We start from the raw sequence: 23,445 nt of genomic DNA on the forward strand, positions 1-23,445 counted from the left end.
AGAATCTGTGAGCTGAGAGTTCTTGCATGCTTATGTGTAATCTGCAGAAGTATGTGGAATATTGTGTTTTTATCTCTTCAGAATTTGAGAGAGTTATAAATTTTTTGCTAACTTTTTAGCAGTCCTGAAATTTCTTAGGGATTGAACTCAATATTCTGTGAGTCACAGAATATTAGAATTGAGTTGGCTCTCTCATTTGAAGCTAAGGAACCTGTGGAGTTCACAGAAAGGAAGCAATTTGCCCTGGGTCAAGTAGCAGTGGGCTAATATCACAGCTCTAACTCCCCAGGTCAGTGCTATTTTCACAGCACTAGTGGCTTTCAAACTTTTTCTGCTGCAGGATCTTTTATTCAAATAAGCCAGAAAAGCACAGCTGCTATGGTTGAAGGAGAGTAAGTACCTGAAACTATACCCAATAATTCACCTCCCCATCTACCACAGTAGCTCTTGAAGAAATGCAGCAGAATAGAGAAGCTCAATTTATAAAGCCATTTTTCTGAACTGTAGCTGAAGACTTGGCCATATAGAATTGGAACTAGGTTTTTATCCTGGCACTGCCATTTAGTGTTTACCTCAAGCTAGTCAGTGTAACTCTCCAGGCAACAGTTTCTTCACCTATAAAATGAGATAGTAGTGCCTATAATCTTTTGAGCTCATGCTTAAAGATGGATGAGCCCTGAGCCATATAGCAAACATTTACTGAGTTCCTGTTATGTGTCAGGGCCTGTGTTGTTGGGCTGTTTTGGAGTACTATATAGTAAATATAAAATAACCAACCTGGAACCTATAGTAGGGAGTTAAAAGATATAGTTCTCCATAGACGTCTGAGCATTTGGTGTTAAGGCAGCTTGATGAGAGATGATAGGTGACGCTGTTGCCACTACTGAAGAACCAGGACCAGAAGAAGAGTGGGCAGAGTTTAGCCAAGTTGCATATAGTTAGTGAAAGAAAGACTAGACCTAGGATGAGACTCAGGAAATCTGGGTTCTGGTCTCAATTTCTGGCCAGATGTCTTAATATTTACTAGCCTTAGTTAGCTGTAAACATATTTAATTATGTCCTAGAAACAATGTTATAGATCTCTTCCAGCCTTAAAACATTAGGACTCTTAAAACAATATCAACACACTAATTGCAAGCTCTCCTAGTATCTGGCAAATAGCAGGCATATTTACTAAGCATCTCTGAAAAGTGAGTGTAAATTTTAGTGATGTGTAGGTAGTTCATTATCAACATAGGAAACTTAGAAGCTTTAGGTTGAAATTAGGTCAGACTGGTATTTAATGAAGGACACTATGATAATATATACAGTGTAAAGTTTCAGGAAAAATCAATTAGTAATGATCTGTAGTCACAGTAACATTTTAACCCCTAGGTGTCTTTCTTTACTGCCAAGCATACTTTAAGAATGTTTTTTTTCTGTTGTCCATTGGGATAGTGGATGCAAACAAAATTTAACATTTGGTTAAACAGATAAATTTTTCAAGGGAAAGAGACCTTAACTAACCTCTAAAACAATAATAAATAACTTTGGAATTGTGTATCTAGAATGTCTTACACTAAATTATTCTTAATGCCATTTTCTTCTCTTAGCATTGGCAACAGAAAGTTGACTGATAAGCAGGAGTCTTTCGTAATGAAAACCGAATCCGTAGCCTATTTTCTTTTCATAGCCTCATAGAATCCCAAGATTAGTGATTATACCATACTAGTCATTTAGTCATGTGTCACTATTGATGTTTTGAACTGATAATTCTTTCCTGTGGGGAGCTGTCCTATGCACTGTAGGATGTTCAGCAGCATCCCTGGCCTCCTATCAGGTGCCAGTAGCACCACCACCTTTTTCCCCCAGGTTTTTCCAACCAAAACTGTCTCCAGACATTTCCAAACACCCTTTGGGGGACGAAATTGCCCCCAGTTGTGAATCATGGCTCTAGTCCAGATTCCCACATAGTGCTGGAATGTATTCTATAGTATCTCTACTAAGCATGTAGCCAGCATGCACTTAAACATTTCTGAGGATAGGAAGCTGATTGTAGACTAAGAAAACCTGTTTCTTCTTATCTCCTAAGAACTTTCTCACTGTCTAATTACCATCTTTGAAAAATGGGGTGGGGTTCCTCAGAAACAAATCCATTCTTTATTAATTAATTATTTTTATATACAGCAGGTTCTTATTAGTTATCTATTTTTTTTATACAGCAGGTTCATATTAGTCATCAGTTTTATACACATCAGTTGTAGAATTGTCTTCTCTATCCTTATGTATGTTGGACATTTAATGTATTATTGAAATGACCCAGGTACAGCTAAGCTATTAAGTGGTCCTAAAGTGGTAATAATCGTTGAAGCTCTCACCCCAAACCACTGCAGATTTCTCATAAAGCCTACTCCAAATTCATAAAATTTAAATTAGAGTCCCTCCCTCCAGAATTCTAGATAATAGGAATATCAGCATGTTTAAAATTATGAAAATTCTAAGAAGAGGACAAGGCGCTATCAAAACACAAAGTGAATTTGGGGGAAAAACAGAACTTATAGAAATTTTAAAATTATTGAAGTGAATAACTTATTCAGCAAATTAGACACAGCTGAATTGGAAGATGATTTTGAAGAAATTACCCAGAATACAGCAGACAATAAATTAAGAGATGGAAATATGAAAGAGGTCAAGAGAAGTGAAGGATAAGATGAAAAGTTGAATGTATATCTGAAAAGAGTTCCAGAAGAAGATAAAGAAATTGAGGAGGGACAATAGTGAAAGAGAGAATGGCTGAAATTTTTCCAGAATTGATGAAAGACATGAGCCCTCAGATTCAGAAGTCCAGTAATTCTGAGCCCTACAAATAAAAATAAATTCACATCTAGACACAAAATTGTAAAACTACAGAGCGTGAAAAACAAAGAGAATGTTAAAAGCAACTCAGAATCAAAGACCAGTTATTTACAAAGGGAAGATTATCAGACCCACAGCTAATTTCTCAGTGGCAACATTGGAAGCCATGAAATATTAGAATAATATTTTCAAAGTGATGAGAAAATTATTAACAGCCCAGAATTTTAAACAAAGCTATAGTATCAAGAGTAGTATGAATTAAAGACCTTTTTAAAGAGACTAAGAGAATTTACCATTAACAGACCCTTGCTAATTGAACTGCCCAAGGATGTACTTCAGGAAGAAGAAAATTGAACCTAAGATGGAAGAATTAAGAGCTAAGAAGGAATGGTGAGCTAAATAATTGGTAAACATGGGGTAAATCTAAATAAGCGTTGACTTATTTAGTAATAATGATGATCATATATGGTCTTTTGACATTAAGTCAGATATGTCTGGTGACATTTTTAAAATATCACTAAAATAATAGAATGTATAGCTTCTAAACTAGTAGTGGGGGGGTAGACAGGAAGGGCATGATGAAAACAATATAATAAAATTCAGGAAAAGTAGGAAAACAGCATAGAAAAAGAAGGGTAAAAAGCAGTGGTATCATAAAATGATAAACCAGAATATACCAGTAATTAACAGTAAATGCAAATGAATTATAAGCACTGATAAAAAGAAAGTGATTAATAGATTGAATAATAATCTCAGATTTAGTTATGTGCTCTTACAGGAATGATATAAAACATAAGGTCTCAGTTCATAGTTAAAAGGATAGAGAAAAATAGAGAAACCAGATGAATATTAACCAACAAAAAGGAGTATAACAATATTTTTATCAGATAAAAAGCATTACTGAGGATGAAAAGGACCACTGTATAATATAAAAAGAAGAATTCAGGAAGATAGCTAAACTTTTGTGTTCTTAATAACCTAGCCTCAAAATATGTGAGGCAAAAATGGTCAGAATTCATATAGATAGCAAATCCTAGGGGAGATTTTAACACACCTGGGTTAGTGATTGATGGATTGAGCAAAAACTAGTAAGGATAAAGAAAGCTTGAATAATATAATTAGAATAGTTTGATATAATGGATATATTCAGAAACCATACACTAAAAATTCAAGAATTCTTAATCTTTACAAGAGTAACATTTATATAAATTGACCATATGTTATTCCCACATCAGGTTTCAGTAAATACCAAATATTGGTAACACACAGATCATTTTCTCTGACCACAGTGCAATTAAGTCAAGTCAGTGGCCAAAAACAAAGAAGCAGAAGAAGAAGAAAAAAAAAACTGACCAACTAAAATATCCCATATTTTTAGAAATTTTAAAATATGTTCTAAATACCCAATGATTTTTTAAAAAGCAATCATGATGGACATTAGAAAATATTTAGAAGGGAATAATGAGAATGGTACATATCAAAACTTGTGAGATGTAGACAGTATAGCATTTGGAAGAAAATTTGAGCCCTCAGATACTTATATTAGAGCAGAACATCAAATGAAAATTAACAGGCCAAATGTCTGACTTAAGAATTGAGAAAAAGAACAGCAAAGTAATAATTTAGGAGGAAGGAAATAATAAAGGTAAGAGCAGAGATAAGTAAAGTATGAATTAAAAAACCCAATGGAACAGAGCAGCAAAACCAAAGGATATTTCTTTGAAAAGACAACTAAAATTGATCCTGGTAAGACAAATAAAAAAGAAAGAGGCACAAGCAATGTCAAGAAAGAAAAAAAGCATACACTTTAAAGGGTGTATTTTATAGTATGTGAATTATATCTTAATTTTTAAAAATATTTATTTGTTTATTTTCCTTATTATTTTTCGCTGTGTCAGGACTTAGTTGCGGCACACGGGATCTTTGTTGAGGCATACGGGATCCTTTTTTTTTTCCATTACAGCATGTGGTCTGCTCAGGTTTCTCTTTAGTTGCGGCACACAGGCTTCTCTCTAGTTGTGGCGTGCAGGCTCCAGAGCCTATGGGCTCTGTAGTTTGCCGCACATGGGCTCTCTCGTTGAGGCGTACGAGCTCAGAGGTTGTGGCACGCAGGCTTAGTTGCCCCGCAGCATGTGGAATCTTAGTTTCCCGACCAGGGATCGAACCCACATCCTCTGCATTGGAAGGCAGATTCTTTACCACTGGACCACCAGGGGAATCCCTTAATTTTAAAAAAGAATGGAAAGAAGAGTATTCCATGAATAACTTTATGCTAATAAATTTGAAAGCATTGGCAAAGAAACAGTTTTCTGGAAAATATAATTTAAAACTGACTTAATAAGGCATATCAAATGAAAAATCTATAACTACTTAAGAAATTGAAATAATCTGTCTCCCTGTGAATCAATTAGTATAACCACAGGCTCAGATGATTTTACAGGTGAGTTTTACTAAATATTTAAAAGACAGATACACATATTATTTCAGAGCATAGAAAAAGAGGAAAGATGCTTTCCAGCTCATTTTGAAGTTGTTTTAATCTTGATACTAAAATTAAAGGACAGGAAGAGAGGATAATTATAGGCCATTTTCACTTACGAGCACAGACGCTAAATCCTAGAAAGTCTAATAGTATCAGAAATTAGAGGGACTTCCCTGGCGGTCCAGTGGTTAAGACTTCACCTTCCAGTGCAGGGGGTGTGGGTTCCATCTCTGGTCGGGGAGCTAAGATCCCACTTGCCTCACGACCAAAAAACCAAAGCATAAAACAGAAGCAATATTGTAACAAATCCAATAAAGACTTTAAAAGTGGTCCACATCAAAAAAATCTTTAGGGACTTCCCTGGTGGTATAGTGGTTAAGAATCTGCCTTCCAGTGCAGGGGACACGGGTTCGACCCCTGGTCCAGGAAGATCCCACATGCCACGGAGCAACTGAGCCTGTGCACCACAACTACTGAAGCCCACACACTTAGAGCCCATGATCCACAACAAGAGAAGCAACTGCAATGAGAAACCTGTGCACCGCAATGAAGAGTAGCCCCTGCTTGCTGTAACTAGAGAAAGCCCGTGCACAGCAACGAAGACCCAAATCAGCCAAAAATAAATAAACAAACAACTAAGTAAAATACTTGAAAAAAAATCTTCAAAAAATTTTTTAAAAATAAAAGAAATTAGAAAGATGTGGAGCAAGAGGAGTCCTCAGACTGCTAGTAAGAGTATAAACTGGCGTAACCGCTTTTGAGTGTAGTTTACCAATATCTAGTAAGATTGAGGGTGCTTATACTTTAAAACCTAGCGATTTTAAGTATATAGTCTAAAGACACTCTTACATGTCTGTGGAATACAGGACAAATACATGACACTGCAAAATTCTAAGGATGAAAAGTTAGTATTCATCAGCAGGAGAATGGATTTATCGGTTCCATAAAATGGGGCACTATTATAGCAGCCAAGATGGATGAATCTCAGAAAATAATATTAAGTGAAAAGGGAAACTGAAGAAGAATGGTGTCACTTATACAAAGATTAAAAGCATACAAAAAATGTAATGCAGTTTATGTATGTAGGAAAGGTAAACACTCATGGAACTGTTAACCCCAGATATAAGATAAGAAGGAGGGAATGGAAAGAGATTGGGAAGGAGGCGGCAGCTTCTGGTGTATCTGCATATATATCTGAAGGAGGCAGGGTAGAATGTGTAGATTTAAATAAGGTAGATGGTGGTATAAAAATTTTCCATACCTTCTTATATTTTTGAAATATTTCATTAAAAACAAACATTGTGCCAATGCCAGTACTCTATTCTAGGGATTTTTTTTTTCTCTAGGATTAATAAGGATGACCAGCCCTGCCACTGTTATGATACCCCAGGGTGGAAATGTGTCATCTTCCATGATGGCACCAGGCCCCAATTCAGAACTGCAGCCCAGGACTCCTCGCCCTGCTTCTCAGTCAGGTATTGACCTCCAATCTTTGAGAATTGAAGAGGCTGAACTCCCTGCACAGATCATTACAAAATTCACCTCTCTCTGATGCCAAATTCCTAACTGCGCAGCTTAAATGCTGTCTTCTATGTAAAATCTGCCCTAGTTTCTTAAAGCTGGAAGTCATCATTTCCTTCTCAGAATTTCTTCTCAGAATTTCACATTATTCTTATCATTATTCTTATTCCTAAAAATCTGTTCCTTGGCCTACTTAGTCCTGCCACTCCATGATCGAGAATTCTGTATTTGTTTTGTTTTTTTATAGTTCCTCAGAATGTGCTTTGGAGGATACTCCACATTTTATGTTTGGCTCTTACATCCACTTAGAATCATAAGCTCTTTCTAGACAAGATTCATCTTTCTGTCATCTCGGCAGTTGCTTTGCATTATAGCAAGTGCTCACAAATGTTTCATTGAATGATCCCAGAACATTTTACTCTATATTTGCAGAATTGCCAAGACTGTAGGATTGCTGAAAGATCTAGGTTGCAGTAAGTTAATTATTGCTTTGTTGACTGTCTTTAAACAGATGCAATGGATCCACTCCTCTCTGGGCTCCATATACAGCAGCAAAGTCATCCCTCAGGATCTTTAGCTCCCCCGCACCACCCAATGCAGCCCGTCCCTGTGAACAGACAGTTAAACCCAGCTAATTTTCCCCAGCTGCAGCCGCAGCCACAGCCACAGCAGCAGCAGCTGCAGACAAGACCCCCACAGCAACATCAGCAGCAGCAGCCGCAGGGAATTCGACCCCAGTTTACTGCCCCAGCTCAGGTGCCTGTTCCTCCAGGCTGGAACCAGCTGCCTTCGGGAGCCCTTCAGCCTCCTCCAGCCCAGAGTTCTCTGGGCACAATGACTGCAAATCAAGGGTGGAAGAAGGCTCCTTTGCCTGGCCCAATGCAACAGCAACTCCAGGCAAGACCATCCTTAGCCACGGTACAGACACCTTCCCACCCTCCCCCTCCGTATCCCTTTGGCAGCCAGCAAGCTTCACAAGCCCATACAAACTTTCCTCAGATGAGCAACCCAGGCCAGTTCACAGCTCCTCAGATGAAGAGCTTGCAGGGAGGGCCCTCTAGGGTCCCAGCCCCCCTGCAGCAGCCCCACCTCACCAACAAGTCTCCTGCCTCCTCACCCTCCTCCTTCCAGCAGGGATCCCCTGCATCCTCCCCAACGGTTAACCAAACTCAGCAGCAGATGGGACCAAGGCCACCTCAAAATAACCCACTTCCCCAGGGATTTCAGCAGCCCGTCAGCTCTCCGGGTCGGAATCCTATGGTTCAACAGGGAAACGTGCCACCTAACTTCATGGTGATGCAGCAGCAACCACCAAATCAGGGGCCACAGAGTTTACATCCAGGCCTAGGAGGTGAGGAACACTGAAGCCATTTGTGTTGGTAAATTTACTAGAGATAGATCTTAGCAGAACTTCAATTTTTAGAGTTAATGGAGGGAGTGAAATAAGGATGTAATTATTTGGTTTTGTGGATATAGTGGTGACACTTGATATGACTTAGTTAACTTGATACATTATGCAGCATCTTACTGGTTATGTTTAAGCTAGCCCTCTGGATAAAAATGCAGGTAAAATTCAATATAGAGATGTTCATTTTGTTTTTCAAAATATTTTTGCTTGATCTTCTTCTAGTAAATTAAAACGTCCAGAAGAAACAGGATTTTATTAACAGCTTAAGCTACTCAGCTGTTGAAAACATTAAGATTATGCAATAGAGCAAAAATGAAAAGATAAGAATAGGGTTTTGTTGGGGAAAAGGCCCTTCTGATTTTCAATTTTGATAATCCTAGTTAGTAAAATAGCATGGTGTTTGTTAAATTTGATTAAAATATAAAGGGGAATAAGTTCAGAAATCATTGACTTTTATAGTTTTATAATGCCAATGCCTGCTCCTTAGAGAGGGAATTCCACCAGTTATACCTAAAGGAGATTTATTTATTTATTTTGTAAGGTGCCTCTTGTATGAAGAAAAAGCAATGGAGCTTAATGTGTGAGAGGTAAAACGATTACAGTAAAACTTATCCATCTCCATGTTTATTATTTATTCCTATTAATCATTGATCTAGTGCACATGAATGTGCTTGGAGCTTTTCAGTAAAGTATAGAGAGTAATACCGTCATCTGATAAACATACCCCCCACCAAAAGACACCCATTGCCTACCCAGAAAAAAACCCTTGCATCTTTAGTGCAACATAGCAAAGGCATGTTCCCATGATTTCTGGTGAAATTAAGTTGCTCATCAGTCTTTTTTCACTCTCTTGTAATTACTTTTACTGACATGCAGGCGGTAATATTTGAATCCTAAGAAGTTTTTAGAAAGTGCAAGAATGTTTCGGCTCCAAACTTCACTGTTCTGGGCATCTAGCCTTGGATCAGTGGAAGCTGGGTAGTCCCTCCTGCAAATGTGATTACAGATTTAATTACAATGGAAGCATGCAAATGGGGACTTGTCACTGCTAAAGAAAGGACAAATGCATATTTGTCTACAGAGCGTTTTTCAGGACATTGAAAATTTGGCCCTTAAATAAATGGACTAATACAAAAAAATTTTAAGTGAGCTTAGGTCTTAATGCTTTTCATAGAGCAAGTGATGTGCTCACCTAGGTGATCTGGCCACATCCAGGCCTATGTTATAAACTATGAGTGGGTTCTGAGATTCTCCTTATTACAGATTTGTTTTCTGAAATTAAACCTTCCTATAAAAGAAAATATTACTTTAGTAAGATTGCATCAGAGTACGGTTTTTGGTACCACAGCTGTCAGTATTTCAGCAATCCTTTTGAGGGGAGGGTGTAATGATAAATTTAATATACCCTCACTTTGACGCTCCTGTGAATTGTTTCTGATCTCTCGTCTCTTCCAAAGAGACAAGCACAATATTGGGGAGAAATTTTCCACAAAGGAAATTATCATCCATTTCCCTCAATGGAAATAAAAAAATCACCTATGTATGCTTAATATCAGGACCCAGGTCTTTGTTTTATAGTAGTTCTTATCAGTTTGTGTGAATATGAGAGAATTTAGCATATTCCTTTGGTACCTGTGTTAAAGTATGTAAAGTTTTGGGGTCCATTGTATTACAGAAAAGTGAGCCCTAAACCTTGCTGTGACGTGGCCTCATCACATTTAGGGAGCAGATTGCCATCTTTTCCTTGGCATGTTCTAAGTGTAAATTTTTTAGTATTTCTTTTTCATTTTGACAATGCTCATGTAAGAGATTGTGTTGATTTTTTTAACCATCTTTCCCAACCTTATTAAAGATCCTACCAGTGTGACAGAGAGAGCTAAGCCAGTGGAGACTTCATGCAGCTCATCCTTCCTTATTCATTCCACATCTAAGCAAGAGTATAAATTTGCTAGGTAACTGCCTTACTCGTTGTTTTCTATTAAGGAATGCCTAAACGCCTCCCACCTGGCTTCTCAGCAGGACAGGCCAATCCGAACTTTATGCAAGGTCAGGTGCCTTCGACCACAGCAACTACCCCTGGGAATTCAGGAGCCCCTCAGCTGCAAGCAAATCAAAATGTCCAGCATGCAGGTTTGTTTTCTGTGATTTATTCAGCCAGCATTTATTGAACATTGTGAGGTAGGTAGACAACAAGGATATACAGAGAAATAGAAACCCTGGTCCTTCCCTTTAGTTTCAGACCTATAAATAATTATTCTTTCAGGGCAATAACTGATATATTGAAATTAGGTAAAATGTCTGGAGAATCTAGAACCACCTAAAGAAAGGAGATAAAACTTGAGGTAGAGCTGGGGTCAGCATTTTTTTTTTCCTGAAAAGAACCAGATAGTAAATATTTTAGGCTTTGCAGGTTATATGTTCTTTGTTGCAACTACATACCTTTGCTGTTGTAGCACCAAAGTAGCCATAGACGATACATAAATGAATGACCATGGTAGTGTTCCATCCTGCCTGTCTGCTACTGCAAAACTATATTCCTGAACTCTGAATTCATGTTTATTTACAAACTGGCAATGGGCCTGATTTGGCCCATGGACCATAGTTTGCTGACCGCTCAGTTAGTGAAAGGGCAAAAGGTGTTTCTGGCAAAGGAGATGATAGGTACAAAGGCATGGAGGCACATGGCATTTTGAACAACTGTGGCTTTTAAAATCTCTTTATAGTTCATGTTAACATTGTATATGCTGAGTGTCTGAATTCTGTGGTGTTTGAAGACCAGGCTTTAATCATTACAGGTTAGGAGGACAAATAGTGTGGAGCAGAATGGCTAAAAAGTATTTGTAAGCAACATTGTATAAGCCCCGACTTCATGTTTCTGGTTGCTTTTAGGTGACACATGACTAACCCTCTTACCCTTTCTCATTCAGGAAATTTGGACTGAGGTAGCACAAATATTTTCTGAACTCCGATCCCCACTTGGAGTTAGTTCAGTTATGTGGTTCCAACATTAATTATAAATCACTAAGGAAGGAGAATAGTTTTAAACTTAAAAAAAAAAAAAAAAAACCTCTTGAAAGCTTAGAGAAGGGTAGGGCAAACTGCATGACTTCCCCTATCTGCTAATGCAAAACTATAATTCCTGAGTTATGTGAATTCATGTTTTCTATAGGAAGTTTTAAAACGGTGATAAAATCATTCATAATTCCTCCACATAAGCACAACTATTTTATTGATATATTTTTATATGGTGCCTTCCTCCCACATGCACATATTGTTTTGATTTCTCTGTTTATCCCATCTAAGAGAGCTCTACTCTTGTCTGTCGTTTTCTCTTCTCCTACCCTACATTATTTCTCTTGTTAGCTTTTACTTCTTCCTGTGAAAATACTTTGTTATTTTACTCTTGCCAACTAGACTCTAAGGGGTCAGGGATTTGATCTGTCTTGTTTATTGATGTTACCTCAGTACCAAAAATGCCTTGTACATATTAGGTACTCAATAGATAATTGTTGATTGGATGAATATACACTGGTATATTAGTGTATATTGTATATACAGTGGTCATGGAATTCAATTTAAGGCCAGTTTAGAAAATCTTCCTTAGGATTCAGGAAAAATCTGGATTGTATTAACAGTGGACAGTTTGTCCCCTGTCTCCTGGCTGGAGCATGGACTGAGCTCATAACTTCATTGTGGCTACCACTTTTTAGTCCCCATTTAAAAATGAAAAAAAAGGGGGGGGGAATAAAATAAGCTAGAAGGTTATTCTGCAAAAAGGGAGAGATAATATAAGCAGTTATAGGAAAGTCCCAAAGACCCAACAATAAGTAAACACTGCAGCAAGCCAAGCAGTGTTCTTTGTCTGAATTAGAAATAATTTAGAAGAATAAAACATGTCCCATGTGGTCCACCAGGGACTGCCACAGGGGAGGGTCACTGAAGTTTTAACATCCTTTGTTGACTGTCCTCTGTCTGCAGCTTCTGAATTGTCTTTTAGTTCCACCAGAGGCTCAGCTTCCAGATCAAGATTAAATAATTTTTACCACATTGGGGCAGAGGAGACCTGTCTTTAAGAAGTATTAGCTGTTCTTTTCTTTACAGTGTAACATCCAGATGTCAGTCCAGATATCACATGCATAACCTTTGAGAGTCATTATTAGTTTTCCAAGGAGCATTTTTAAATGTCTTCTCAACTTTGCTGAGGTTTTCTTAAGCGGCAACATCACATTTTTTGTTTCCTGACTCATCTAAAGCAGAGCTTATTTCACTAGCCTACAGTGCTTTTCATAAATTTTCTTCATTTTAAGGTAGCTGCACATCATTTTTAAATAATGAGATGCTGCCTTTCTCTTCGTTTAATCTAAGAGAAAATAAACTTTATTGATCTTCAAAATGTTATCTTTAAGTTACCAAATAGGAGTAAAGAAACGGTTTCTCCTTCTCTATTGTATGATCACTGAGAATATATGCCACAGTCACATATCCATACTATGGAAAACTCAAAGAAGTATGTTAAGCACAGCACATTTGTTTATGTTGGTCAGTGGATATGGGTGAGTTGTGTTTTTCTAATTAAGGTAATTTGAGAATCTTAATACCAGCAAGATAATAGTATTACTTTCTGAAACTGTGCCTTTTTTTTTTTTTAAAGGTGGTCAAGGAGCTGGTCCTCCTCAAAACCAGATGCAGGTGTCCCACGGGCCACCAAATATGATGCAGCCCAGCCTCATGGGAATTCATGGCAACATGAACAACCAACAGGCTGGTAGTTCTGGGGTTCCTCAGGTGAACCTGGGCAACATGCAAGGCCAGCCCCAGCAGGGCCCACCATCTCAGCTGATGAGCATGCACCAGCAGATCGTGCCCTCCCAGGGCCAGATGGTCCAGCAACAAGGAACCTTGAACCCTCAGAACCCTATGATCCTTTCAAGGGCCCAGCTTATGCCACAGGGTCAGATGATGGTGAATCCTCAGAGCCAAAATCTTGGGCCCTCGCCCCAGAGGATGACCCCACCCAAGCAGATGCTTCCCCAGCAGGGCCCACAAATGATGGCACCACATAACCAGATGATGGGGCCTCAGGGGCAAGTTTTGCTTCAACAGAACCCAATGATAGAGCAGATTATGACCAATCAGATGCAGGGGAATAAGCAACAGTTTAACACTCAGAACCAATCTAATGTCATGTCGGGACCAGCACAGATAATGAGGGGACCAACTCCAAACATGCAAGGAAACATGGTGCAGTTTACGGGACAGATGTCAGGACAGATGCTGCCCCAGCAAGGGCCCGTGAACAACAGTCCATCTCAGGTTATGGGGATTCAGGGGCAGGTCTTGAGGCCACCAGGGCCCAGCCCACATATGGCCCAGCCGCATGGCGATCCTGCTACTACAGCAAATAACGATGTCAGCTTGTCTCAGATGATGCCTGATGTTAGCATGCAACAAAGCAACATGGTCCCCCCCCACGTGCAGGCCATGCAGGGAAACAGTGCCTCGGGAAACCACTTCTCAGGCCATGGGATGCCTTTCAATGCACCTTTCAGTGGAGCACCCAATGGAAATCAGATGTCCTGTGGTCAGAATCCAGGCTTCCCGGTCAATAAGGATGTCACGCTAACAAGCCCATTGTTGGTCAACTTATTGCAGAGTGATATCTCTGCAGGCCATTTTGGGGTAAACAATAAGCAAAATAATACCAACGCAAATAAACCGAAGAAGAAGAAACCCCCTCGGAAGAAGAAAAATAGTCAGCAGGATCTAAAGTAGGTTGTGATAGTTTTGCCTAAAATCTTATTCATTTATTTCTATGTGAACAACTTTTTTTGATGGAAAATTTTAAACATGTATAAAATAAGAATAGTATAATGAAATTATCCCTGCTTCAAATTATCAACTCATAATCCATCTTGCCTTCATCCATGCTCTCCCCATTATCCTCTTGGTTATTTTAAAGCAAGTTCACTTTAAATATTTCCGTATGTACCTCTGAAAGTTAAGGACAGGTTTTTGTCTTTGTTCTGTGTTTTTTATGACCACACGATACCATTAGCACACCTGGAAAAACTAATACTTCCTTCATATTCTCACATTTCCAGACAGTGTCCACATTTCCCTTGATTATCTCAAATTAATTTTTTTTTACAGTTTGTTCAAATAAGGAGCCAAACAAGGTTCATACGTTGCAGTCAACTGATATATGTCTCTTAAGTCTGTAGTCTCCGGAGGGTTGTGGCATTCAGAGCCTGAAAGGTAGCCAGTGCTGCCACACTGCAACTCCACAAAGCATGTCAGGTTTATAATGACTGTTGGGGAACCAGAAAGGCTGTATGTGTTTTGGAAATGAAAACCGTTTATGGAGACTCCCTTCTGTCTCTCAAATAGAAATGATTTTTTGTACAGGTGCCTTTCCTTTAAAGGCTCTTTATCAGCAGCAGCAGCTTAAAATCTCATGCTAAGATGATTGGACCTTTTAAATCAGTTACCCTTTTGGTAAAGGTGAGTTCTTTTGCAAGATTATAGCAGGAAGGGCAATTAATTTATATTACATTTCCTGAAACTAAGCATTAATTTAAGTTATATTTTTGGCCTTGATAAAATGTTTCCAAAGGGAATATTGATTAAACTGGATTTTCTGCCTTTAATTATAAAACTGAAATTCAGAGACATTTATTACCAGAAAATAGTGACTGAGGAGTGTAAAACAGGTTAATTCAAATAAATTGCTAGAACTATAGAAGAGAGTAGGGGAGCTTTAGTTAAGGAAACAGAAATGTTCAAAATGAAACCAACTGCCTTTCTCTCAGCCTTCTCACAATATTTCTTTGGTTGTACTCTAATATTATATCATATTCACTTTTTTCTTGAATCTTATAAATCAAAATTCAATAATTGTATATTAACAACCTATATTTTTCTTGAATTCAGAATTAATAACCCGTTTGGTTATCTGATTTTTCCAATAGCTCTAAGTTAAATTCTTTACTACTATCGACCTGTGTGGGAATAACATTTCTGTGGCAATATTTATTCCTCCCAGTAATCTAGGAGTAAAATTGCAAGGTTCTTCAGTTGCCATTAGTTTGGATTTTTGCTGTCTGCACCAGCACTTAGGGAGATTGCTTACTTGTTGGGGCTACAGATTGTGAAAAGGACCTTATACAGCATCAAGGCTCCTAGGAAGGGAGATAGTAAGTTAAAAGTAAGAGTGCATGCTCCCAATTCTACCTCTATCTTACTATGGAACCTTGGACCTGTTTTCTAACACCGCTGTGGGCCTTTGTTTTTTCATCCATAACATGAGGTAACTGGAACAGGTATCTGAGATATTTTTTTTAGCAATACAGTTCTTTGAAAGTAAAGGATACTGCAGAATCCTTGCCTATAATTTGAAGTGAGAGAGAAGTCATATAAGGAGCATATTGATATAGGCATCTGCATGTGCTCAGGACCTGCTTCAGGTTCTAAATTCCCATGTGCTAGGGCTTTTAAAATGGATTTAAGGTAAGGCTTATGAAACTACAGAGAGTACAGTAAGGTAAAATACTGTCTAAAAGCGGGTGACCAATATCAGGGCAAAGGGAAACAAAAGGTAGAAAAGAAAAGTACAGCTAAGAGTAAGATTAAAAACAAAATGAGGGCTGTGAGCACTCTGGTTCTTTGGGAATGTGGGTGTTAGTAGGTAACATTTTTTTCTTCCCCACTAAAAATTCTAAGGTTCACCCAGGTAAAAATGAAAGCATCCCAAAGCCAATGGGGATGTCTGTTAAATACACATTCTGCAGCAAAATTAATTAGCTTTGTTCTGGTATTCTCCGGCTTTCTTTGTTCTCTGAATACCACTTTCATTAGCCAATCTACAGCTTCTTGCAAGGTGTTATGAATTGTTGGAGCCACCACTGCAATATTCACAAAAAAAGAATCTGGACTCCCTGGTTGAATTTGATAGCTACCCTAAAGATAATGTGGTTTCATAGGCACAGTACTTTATAATATTGAGAGCCCAAACTATGATCCCTTAAAACATCTAAGGGATGGATGATTACATGAAAATCATTATATCAGAAATTTGTAGAAAACACTGAGTAAATAGCCATGTTATTAAATTAAGTGGATTTTAACATTTAATGAAATTGGCAGATTTTTTATGTCAAATATTGAATACTGTATCAGACTAGAGAGATGTAAATAATGCTAAGAATGATAATGCAAATGGATTTCTTCAGAAACAGGGGAGGGGTTAAGCTTAGTTTTGTGTATAAACTGTACAGCTTACTCTCAAATGTGTAATTTATGTTTTAGCACCCCAGATACTCGCCCAGCTGGTCTGGAGGAGGCTGATCAGCAGCCATTGCCTGGAGAACAAGGAATTAACTTGGACAACTCAGGCCCTAAACTGCCAGAATTTTCAAACCGACCACCAGGTGATAAAATGTTAACTAAAGTTTATATGCTTGTCATCATTTATTTACAGCATTATAAGTCTTTTTTTCAAGGAAACAATAGTATTTTATTTTGTGTACTAACTAGGCTACTTTGGTGATTTAATGTGTCTAGTATTTGGAAACTGTGCCTTGATATTAAGTTAAAAATTTTCAAATATAACTTCTGAAGGCATGTGTGTGTATGTATTTGTGTGTATGTGTGTGTTTGTGTGTGTGTGTGTATTTTGCTCAAATTAGTCTTCATTATTTTAGGTCTTCATAAAATCAGACTAAAATGTCAAGTGCCTCTTTATTCTTGTCAATATTAAGATTCTAGTTGGCATCAAAATGGATTAAGATTAAATGAAAAGATGTTTTCACTCTAATCCTGCTTGCCTGCCTTTCCTGCAGCCTTTCCTACTGGGGCTTTCTCAAAGCAGAGAACTACCAGGGTTTAAAATAAGATTTTTTAAATACAACTTTTATTATGAATCTTTAAACATAAAAAATATGTAAAGAGTAATAAAAGAGACACTCATGTACTTCCTACCCAGGTTAATAATAATACCCAGGTTAATAATAAATAGGACCAATATTGTTGAAGCCCTCTGTGTTGTATCCTCCTCTGATTATAAAATAATATTATCCTCTAAATGTTGAAAATTATGTTGAAAAGGAAAAAGTCTCCTAAAATTCATTCATTCCAACCTAGGTATTATAGAACCAAGGTCAGCTGCCACAGTGTCTCTATACCTGGTTCCTCTTGGCCTAAGCAGTGATTTGTAACTTTATTCCCCTGTGACACAGTTGAAGACACACAAGCCTGTCACATTTAGGCCACACTTCCATGTGTATACAAAGGATTATGTTTTGTTTCTTCCTTTCTAGTTCCTCCACCTCCTTTTTTGGCATGTAAGTGATGTTACTTTAGGGATAAACTTTAGTCCACCCTTAATTTATGTATTTTGAAAGTGAATCCAAAAAAAAAAGTGAATTCATTATGATGTCAGTACTTTGTGTTATTTATTACAAATTGTTTGGGCACACCACACTTCCCATCAGTGAGTTACAGCAGCACAGTTGAGGCTGGGAGGTCACCAGTCTTTGGTGGTGGTCCAGAGGCATTATGAACAGGAAGGTGCCTTCTTCCCTCAGATACATCTGAATTCTTCTGTTAAATCCCAGGGGTTCTCACACACATTATTGCTTCCTTTCTGCAGTTTGCAAACTGGAAGCCTGTAGGCTGAATTCAGCCTATGATATGTTTGAATTGTCATGCAGCATCCTGAACCAAACAGAAACCTGAATTTAAATGCCTTTAGCTAGAGCATCAGCTCTGCAGTTTGGCTCTGTCCACAGAACTACTACTGTCTTATACCAGCCCACTTCTCTTCTTCATTACCGGTCTGGCCCCTAAAGGCGTATGAATTTTCATCCTTTGATTAATAAACTTGGTTTTTTATTATGTTATATGCACGTGTGTGTGTCCTAGCTTTCCCTCTCCACCATTCTGTCACAACAACCCAATCTATCTTATCATTAATGCCCTTTGGACTGCTGCCTCCAGCTTCTGGAACCTTTACAGTAGCCATGCCCTTAACTGTTACTTTCGAGAGAGGCTGCTGTATTGTCTGTGCTGCTCTCTTTGGTATTTATGCTGTCTGGTGGCCTAATTTTAAAGAAAAAGGCATTTGTATCATAGCCCTGACATCAAGGCTTCTACAGAAATTACAGTTCTTAACATGGGAACCTGAGTTAAACCTATAGAAATGCCATATGTTGTTGGCTTTATAAATGTAAAGAGGTTAGTTGGGCCTAAAACAAAAAAGGATTAAAAAGAAACTTCAAAACTGGATTCTGCACATTGTACTCATTGGTGCCATGTCTGTCATTGGCTAGAAGACATTGATTAGCTATTAAACACAGGGTGTGACCCTGTGGATCAGCAGCATTTGATAGCTGCTCTGAAAATCTTGAGCCAACACTTCTGACTGCCAGGGCCAGCTGTCCTTATGCCTGTACCTTCGTAAAACTTTCCTAATGTATTTTTCATGCAACAGTGAAATAAATCTAGTTTGTGAAATTGTATGTATCCCAGTTATATGCCCGCTTTTTCCCACTGAACAACCTTTATTCTTGGTTAATGATCTTTTCATCCTTTCTGCTGATTGTGTAAGGTTTTGGTTCTAAAATGCCAAATAAAATCTTCACAAAAGAAAGAATCATTTGAGATGTTGCCTTCTAGAAATCTATAAGGCATTGTCCCTCAGAGTTCTTTTCCTGAAATTATTTTTTATTCCTGAGGGCTGTGCTTCTTGCTTATTCTTCAATTATGGATTCATAGAAAATATTTCTCCAAATAAAGTTTTACATGTAAGAAAGTAAACAGAAATTAATATTTGTAAAAAGAACTTCAGTGCCCTCATTTTATTTTCAATGTGTGTATCAGCTTCTATTAGCTCCTACTATTTATTGAACTGATTTACGTCGGAGGGGCAGTTTAATTCATTGGGTTTTCCAAAGAACTGAGCCTGAAGGATGCAGCATGGTGTGTGAAGCCAATGGATTGGAGTAATTTTAAATCCCTCTTCCTTAAGGAATTGAATCCTAGAATTTTATATCTTACTTCTGTTGAAAGAATAAAAAGGCTATCTTCAATGCTGGCGTTTTCAACAAAACCAAGTCTTAAAAAAATTAATCTGTGCTAACAGAAAAAAAGTGACTCTTAAATGCTTCATTCACAAGTACAATGAAATATTTACTATGCTTGCATGAGACCCCAGTGCTGGGCGGTCAACTGTTTGCTGTTGATGGAGTTTTTCTCGTGTCATCTGAATGTTTGGCTGGTATAGACTTGGCCAGTTTCAGTGCATAGCACAGTGTCTATTACAGTCTTAGTGCGGTGATGCCTCATTCAAACCCTGAAGACTGAGGAGCTCCAGGTTCTTGATGCTTTGCTTTTTGCTTCCTTAAGCAGTGTGCCTCTTTGCTTATGTCAAAGAATGAGGGGCTGCCCATACCCCCCCTGGGAACGGGCATGCCTGAACTGTTTGTGCACAGTCTGTGCAACCTAGATGAGTATTTCTTGGCTATACTCTAAAGGTAGCAAAGCTTTTCTTGCTGAAAATCTAACTTCCCTGATTTTGGGGGCTCGTTTTAGGTTATCCTTCTCAACCAGTTGAACAGAGGCCACTTCAGCAGATGCCTCCTCAGCTCATGCAGCATGTGGCGCCCCCACCCCAGCCACCACAGCAGCAGCCGCCGCCGCAGCCGCCGCCACCCCCCAGTCAGCCACAGTCTCAGCAGCAGCAGCAGCAAATGATGATGATGCTCATGATGCAACAGGACCCCAAATCAGTTAGGCTTCCAGTCTCCCAGAGCGTCCATCCCCCAAGGGGCCCCCTGAATCCGGACTCCCAGAGAATGCCCATGCAACAGAGTGGCAGTGTGCCTGTCATGGTCAGTTTGCAAGGACCTGCCTCCGTGCCGCCATCACCTGATAAGCAAAGAATGCCAATGCCTGTGAATACTCCTTTGGGAAGCAATTCAAGGAAAATGGTATACCAGGAGAACCCCCAGAATCCTTCCAGCTCACCACTGGGAGAGATGTCCTCACTCCCTGAAGCAAGTGGCAGTGAAGTACCATCTGTCTCAGGAGGCCCAAATAACATGCCTTCACATTTAGTGGTTTCCCAGAATCAGTTAATGATGACAGGGCCAAAACCTGGACCATCACCCCTTTCAACAACTCAAGGTGCAACTCCCCAGCAGCCTCCTGTAAATTCCCTGCCCAGCTCTCATGGCCACCACTTTCCAAATGTGGCTGCCCCAACCCAAACATCTAGGCCTAAAACACCAAACAGAGCCAGCCCCAGACCCTATTATCCTCAGACACCCAACAACCGCCCTCCCAGCACAGAACCTTCAGAAATCAGTCTATCACCAGAAAGACTCAATGCCTCCATAGCAGGACTCTTCCCCCCACAGATTAATATTCCTTTACCTCCCAGGCCAAATTTAAACAGAGGCTTTGATCAACAGGGCCTAAATCCAACAACTTTGAAGGCCATCGGACAAGCACCTTCAAATCTTACCATGAATAATCCTTCCAATTTTGCTGCCCCACAGACTCACAAATTAGATTCCGTGGTGGTGAATTCTGGAAAGCAGTCTAATTCTGGAGCAACAAAACGGGCAAGTCCAAGCAACAGTCGCAGGTCTAGTCCTGGGTCAAGTAGGAAAACCACCCCAAGTCCAGGGAGACAAAATTCAAAAGCCCCTAAACTTACTCTTGCCTCTCAAACTAATGCAACCTTGTTGCAAAATGTGGAGTTGCCAAGAAACGTATTGGTCAGTCCTACTCCTTTGGCCAACCCCGCTGTACCTGGAAGCTTCCCTAACAACAGCGGGCTGAATCCTCAGAATCCTACCATGCCTGTGGCTGCAATAGGGGGTGTTCTTGAGGAAAACAAGGAGAGCTTGACTATGCCTCAGGACAGCGACTGCCAGAATTCCCAGGGTAGGAAGGAGCAGGTAAACGTTGAGCTAAAAGCAGTCCCTGCCCAAGAAGTTAAAATTGCCCCTGAAGATCAATCCAAAAAGGATGGGCAACCTTCGGATACTAACAAACTTCCCAGTATCGAAGAGAACAAAAATTTGGTGTCTCCTGCTATGAGGGAAGCACCAACATCGTTAAGTCAACTTCTTGATAACTCTGGAGCTCCTAATGTGACCATTAAACCCCCTGGGCTTACAGATCTGGAAGTAACACCTCCAGTAGTTTCTGGAGAGGACCTGAAAAAAGCATCTGTCATTCCCACACTGCAGGATTCGTCTTCTAAAGAACCCTCTAATTCCCTAAATTTACCTCACAGTAACGAGCCATGTTCAACCCTTGTGCATCCAGAATTGAGTGAGGTCAGTTCTAATGTTGCACCAAGCATCCCTCAAGTAATGTCAAGACCTGTCAGCTCTTCCTCCATTTCCACTCCTTTGCCCCCAAATCAGATAACTGTTTTTGTAACTTCCAATCCCATCACAACTTCAGCTAACACATCAGCAGCTCTGCCAACTCACCTGCAGTCTGCATTAATGTCAACAGTTGTCACAATGCCCAATGTGGGTAGCAAGGTTATGGTTTCTGAGGGACAGTCAGCTGCTCAGTCAAATGCCCGGCCTCAGTTCATTACACCTGTCTTTATCAATTCATCCTCAATAATTCAGGTTATGAAAGGATCACAGCCAAGCACAATTCCTGCAACCCCACTGACAACCAACTCTGGCTTGATGCCTCCCTCTGTTGCAGTCGTTGGCCCTTTACACATACCTCAGAATATAAAATTTTCTTCTGCTCCTGTACTGCCTAATGCCCCCTCCAGTAGTCCTGCTGCAAACATACAGACAGGTCGACCCTTGGTCCTTAACTCACGAGCCACCCCTGTTCAGCTTCCTTCCCCACCTTGTACAACTTCTCCAGTTGTCCCTCCTCATCCCCCTGTCCAGCAAGTAAAAGAACTGAATCCAGAGGAGACTAGTCCTCAGGTGAGCACCTCAGCAGATCAGAGCACTCTGCCCTCTTCACAGTCAACCACAGTGGTTTCTCCCCTTTTGACCAATAGTCCAGGCTCCTCTGTCAACCGGCGAAGCCCAGTCTCATCTAGTAAGGGCAAAGGAAAAGTGGACAAAATCGGCCAGATTTTGCTGACCAAGGCGTGTAAAAAAGTTACAGGCTCTCTTGAGAAAGGGGAAGAACAATATGGTGCAGATGGAGAAACTGAAGGCCAAGGGCTAGAGACCACAGCTCCAGGGCTCATGGGAACAGAGCAGTTATCCACAGAGCTGGACAGTAAAACCCCAACACCCCCAGCACCCACTCTGCTAAAAATGACCTCTAGCCCTGTGGGCCCCGGCTCCGCCTCAGCAGGACCCAGCTTACCTGGCAGTACTCTCCCCACCAATGTACGCTCGATAGTAACCACTCTGGTACCCTCTGAGCTCATCTCCGCGGCGCCGACCACAAAAAACAATCATATTGGCATAGCATCTGAGCCACTTGCAGGTGGCCTAGTGGAGGAGAAGGTGGGATCTCATCCAGAGCTTCTACCCAGCATAGGTATGTACTTGGGGCCTGGCATCATCTCATGTCAATTTTTGATGACCTATCCCACAAGAGAAAGCATGACTCCTTTTCTACTTGGAGGAAGAAGAATGGGTTAAATGGCAATAGTGATAGTTTCATTTATTTGAAGTACATTGGGAAATATACTTCCCTTTTAAAATCCCACGTTGTTTACATTCATTAATATGGTTCTCTCTCAGCTCCTGAAATAATCATATACCTTTTATTTACATAAAATTTTTCATTTTACAAAGAAGCATTTTCACCTGTGTTACATCATCTTCATACCAACCATGTCAGGTAGCCCTAACCCCATTCTGCGGGTGAGAAGATTGAAGCTCAGAGTTCAGTATTCATTCAAAGTCTATACTGTGAGCCTCCAGTTTAACCATGTCCCTTAAGGGTAAACAGCAGTTTCTGCAGGTTCTCCTTACTGTGGTAAAGACTTGCTCTCAACTGTTCAGAGCAGGTTTCTTATAGCCCCTTCCTCATTGTACTCTATCCCAGGGACTCTTCCCTTCTGACTGGCTACTCCAGGGGAGAGCTTTCCAGAAAACCAGCTTTCATGGTAGTAGACATGGGAGGAGCAAAGTGGTTGAGAGATAGGTTTAGGTTGGTGCCAGCATTTAGCAGCTGTTTGGGCTTAGGCAAGTTA

General features: G+C 39.7%; 1 protein-coding gene across 8 annotated transcripts in view; it reads left to right on the plus strand.

Moving 5' to 3' along the window:
- NCOA6 (nuclear receptor coactivator 6) overlaps positions 1 to 23,445 on the plus strand; it is a 97,538-nt gene that overhangs the window by 54,823 nt on the left and 19,270 nt on the right. For 3 of the 8 annotated variants that reach the window (XM_079946512.1, XM_079946511.1, XM_079946513.1), the window contains 6 exons: positions 6,664 to 6,792; positions 7,350 to 8,189; positions 10,230 to 10,376; positions 12,898 to 14,014; positions 16,551 to 16,672; positions 19,833 to 22,784. In XM_079946512.1, the coding sequence (XP_079802638.1) occupies positions 6,664 to 6,792; positions 7,350 to 8,189; positions 10,230 to 10,376; positions 12,898 to 14,014; positions 16,551 to 16,672; positions 19,833 to 22,784 (5,307 nt within the window). Of the gene's footprint in view, positions 1 to 3,162; positions 3,226 to 6,663; positions 6,793 to 7,349; positions 8,190 to 10,229; positions 10,377 to 12,897; positions 14,015 to 16,550; positions 16,673 to 19,832; positions 22,785 to 23,445 lie in introns of those variants that run through there. The other 5 variants (XM_079946516.1, XM_079946514.1, XM_079946515.1 and 2 more) reach the window with 5 other exon arrangements.

Source organism: Stenella coeruleoalba (assembly GCF_951394435.1).
Source record: "Stenella coeruleoalba genome assembly, chromosome: 15".
Classification (NCBI taxonomy): domain Eukaryota; kingdom Metazoa; phylum Chordata; class Mammalia; order Artiodactyla; family Delphinidae; genus Stenella; species Stenella coeruleoalba.